At 35.4% G+C, this 3,938-nt stretch overlaps 1 protein-coding gene across 2 annotated transcripts in view; it reads left to right on the top strand.

The window, feature by feature from the left end:
* Pcgf5 (polycomb group ring finger 5) overlaps positions 1 to 3,475 on the top strand; it is a 57,547-nt gene extending 54,072 nt beyond the window's left edge. For both annotated transcript variants that reach the window (XM_004632067.2, XM_004632065.2), the window contains one exon: positions 2,908 to 3,475. In XM_004632067.2, coding sequence (XP_004632124.1) covers positions 2,908 to 2,955 — 48 coding nt within the window. In that variant the 3' untranslated portion in view covers positions 2,956 to 3,475. The remainder of the gene's footprint in view (positions 1 to 2,907) is intronic.
* Positions 3,476 to 3,938: the final 463 nt, after the last annotated feature.

Raw genomic sequence — 3,938 nt, 5'->3', positions numbered from 1 at the left:
CTTCTTCCCATCTTACTGTATTCTCTCCCTCTTTCTCTGCCTCTGTCTCTGTCTCTTTCTGTTTCTTCCTCTTTGTTTTTTGTGGAACCATTTGAAAGTCAGTAAGCAGAGTTGATCTCTGAGTACTTACTTCAGTGTACATTTTTCACAGAGACCTCCTGTGCAGTGATACCTGTGTTCTTGAACTTGATTATCTCCACTAGTCTGGTTGCAAACTGAGTTGGACAAAAACCAGATCCAAATTCAGTGGTTCAGTTCAGTGTTGACCTTATGGGGAAATTTGATTTGGTTCTCATCCAGTTCATTTGGCATATATCCAGAATTCTATTTCACACAGAAGAAATTTAAGTAGAATGTTAAATATTATAGAGATCTCCCCTTGATAAAATTGTGAAGTCAAATGTGATTCCACATGTGCTTTTACCAGATTTTAGTTTCACTTGACAACAGTTATTCTACAGTTCACAAGAAATGCAGAAGTTTTTTCTGGCCAGTAATTTTTCAGTGAGTAATAAAATAATAAGTGGACTGCTCCTATTAAAATGTATTATAAAGCTGAAATAGTTAAAATCAATATAAACATATGAAAAGAATAACTTCAATATAGACAAATGAACTAAACACAGACATGTAAATAAAAAGGTATCTCAGGGATGGATTCTAGTGCAGAAGAGTATATAAAAGTCTATAAAAGACCATATTTCAAGTTAATAGAGAAAAAGGTTAACTCAGCAGGTATCTTTTGAGTACTTTGTATGTACTGAGCATTCTGTACCCAGAGAAGTGATAATGAGCACAGCACTGTCTCTCATAGAACTTTACTCTAATGACTATCAAATAACAAACAACTAAATTTTAATGTTAGAAGAAAATTTCATGTAGGTAAGAAGAGTATTTTTTATAAGATACCTGAAGAAGGCTTCTTTGACAAAGCAGTTTGTGATCAAGAGGAAATGAAAGACATCAGCATGTAAAAATCTAGTGCCGAGGAACACAGTGCAGAGGCTGTGGGCAGAGCCCGTGCCTGGTTGTTGGAGAACTGCAGCAGCCCGTGATGCGGGAGTGGGCAAAACGGAGAGGGGGAGGGCAGTCGCACAGCCAGGGCGCCATGCTGGAGGCTGAGTGCAGGGCAAGTGCGGCTGGTGTTCATTAACTGTACTGACACGGGCGGGAGAATTTAAAGCGAGCTTCAGGCTGTTTACCAGCATAACTCTTTGATTGTTTAAAATGGTACATATTTTTAAATGGTACTAAAAAGATTAAGAAGAAAATATAGTTAGGTAAATGATCCCTGAGTGGGAGCGGCCCACAAATCTCAAACTAAGTAAAATATCCACGGTATTTATCAGAGATTTAATACCCTTATATAAATATTTCACATAAACTCATAAAACAGACTAACTTATGTAACCAAAAAAATTAAATATAATTGACTAGCAGCCGTCTGCAAATGATGAAATTCTTTACAAGTCAAGAAATACAATAATATTTTCTGTTTATTACCAAATTAAATGGATATTGAATAATAGCTACTATTGATGAGATTCTGGAATAATGGACACTCATTTCTTTTGGAAAAGCAAACACAGAATAACTTTCTTGAAGAATAGTATAATAGTACTTATCAAAATGCCTTTAAATGTGTAGTTATTTGAACTAGTGATTTCACTTCTAAGAATCTGTGGGAAAGAATATAAATTACTAGCTATAAATCATTAGATCAAGATTAATTTATAATAGCAAAATAGGAATACTCTCAAATGTACAGCAAAAAGATGGATAATTTACAACTCATTTCTTTAAAAGTATAACATAGCTGTAAAGATGATTGTGTCAAAATGTATTAAATAGTATGGAAATACATTTACAGAATTTTAAGTGGACAAAATTGATTACCAAAGAACATATGATTCCAGTTTTGTAAAAATAGTATAGGTAAAAAAGACTAGGATACACTAGAATATACTAGGATAATAAAATTATATAGTGGTTACATTCAGATAACAGGACTTAAATAATTTTCCTTTTTCCTTGTTTTTCTTTTTTTATATTTTCCAACCTACAGTAAAACTAGACTAGTGTCAACACAGCCATTTTCCTGCTAGAGTGCTTCATCTCTTGTAGACTGTTTAATACTTCTGTATGTTATGAATGTGTTCTAAAATGACAAGTTTTCTCTACTTCCAGTAGGAGATTTTTATGTGTGTGTGGTGTCAGAGATTGAACTCAGCACTTGTGCCACCGAGCGACTACCTCCCTGCCTCTAAAATGATGAGTTTAATTACAGAAAGTATATAGACTTAATAGGAATGAGACTGGGCGATAGCTCAGCAGCACATCTCCTGTTTGGCAAGTGGGAGGTCCTGGTTTCAATTCCCAGTACCAAAAAGAAAAAGAAAAAAAGCTGGTAATAGAAATGGAAAATAAAGCTTGAAAGTACAAGGCATGTTGTAGGTAGGAGTGAGGTGGAATGGAGAAGACACCTATGGTAGTGGTCTAATAATTTGGCTGAGCTCCAGAGATACCAGGAGTTGTGTGAATCACTGACACTGATTCTACAAGAACAGAATAGTAAAATTAAACTAAAATAATTTTTGACCTTGGCTCTCCCTGAGTATTGTGTTGGTCACATATGCAGTTTCCGTGTGACATCTGTCAACCTTGGAACTTGACCAGCGCTGAATATTAGTGAAAATTTGACTCAAACAATGCAAGCAAAAGAAATGAAAGCATTAATATAATAAGATAAATTTTAAATGACAACTTAAATCTTTAGTAATCACTATTATCAGGAAATTGTATAAATTATGAGTGAATTCTCTAAATCTTGTATATAAACTATATTAGGTATAAACTATGTTGTTTTTATGCCAACAGTCTCATTCATCATCTGTTTTTATTTTATAGTCATACCCTATGGTATTGCAGTATCGACCAAGAATTGATTTCGGTTAGACCAAGGGGCCTAGATTTCACTGCAATGAATCCTGCACTATTTGTTTACTCGTCGACAGATTGCACAGTGAATGGTGTGTGGACTAGAGGGACACAATCAGATTTTCAGCATGCAAATAAGGCCATTGTCTGTCTCTAAATTGTCAGTTGCATTCATGTTGTTTCTATTAAGAGCAAACCAGTGCCACACTGCTCCTGCACCATCTGCATAAGGCATTCGTACTGTCTCATGGTGTGCAAGTCCTCGTTGGAATCCCGGTGCACAGCCGTGATGGGGCCTTTTGAATATTTTGCTTGCCTGTTCCAAGACTGTCCTATTGTTTAATTACACTAGTAATGTGGCTCAGTCTTTGTGGTGTTGCAGTTTTCACATACTTACTATTTTATTCTTGATTAAATAGAGTACTGTACAAGAATCTGAAAATTATATCTGAAGTTATTTTGTATGGAAATATATTTAGAAAAGTGGTTTCTGAGCCACTCTTATTCTTGCTACGCTTTTTGTGTAAAAAAAAAAAAATAGTTTATTCTTGAGTGTGCAAGTCGTTCTGTGAAGAATTCCAGTTATGTAATGTTGGAGCACATCATAATTGTCAACATCCTGGTCATCCGTGGGTCCACCAGCCGCACAGTGAAGGCATGTTAGCCCTCAGATCAGACCGTATATAATTTCCTGGACAGCTGAAAGTAGATTCACAACCATTTAAAATGTCAGCAGCTGATAGCATTTACTTCTACTAAAATTAATGTGTAAGTGAGATTCATCTTGCATAATGCCTTATGACAAGTGGGTGCTGCTTCATGAAACTCATTGTATAGCCCATTTTATGTATGTACCATTACATTATTGTTGTGTTTAACGAATACCTTGTTTTTCTTTTATGCTGGCCTTAGGTGTGTGTCATTGTGGCATGCAGGGGGTTCTGAATGATGACTTTAAATGTTAGGTGTTTTAGAACAGATGACATTAGCCACTTTATGGA

This window comes from Octodon degus, unplaced genomic scaffold (assembly GCF_000260255.1).
Source record: "Octodon degus isolate 3935 unplaced genomic scaffold, OctDeg1.0 scaffold00046, whole genome shotgun sequence".
Taxonomy (NCBI): domain Eukaryota; kingdom Metazoa; phylum Chordata; class Mammalia; order Rodentia; family Octodontidae; genus Octodon; species Octodon degus.
The sequence above is the reverse complement of the archived record's forward strand: the minus strand, read 5'-3'. Positions and strand labels throughout refer to the sequence as shown.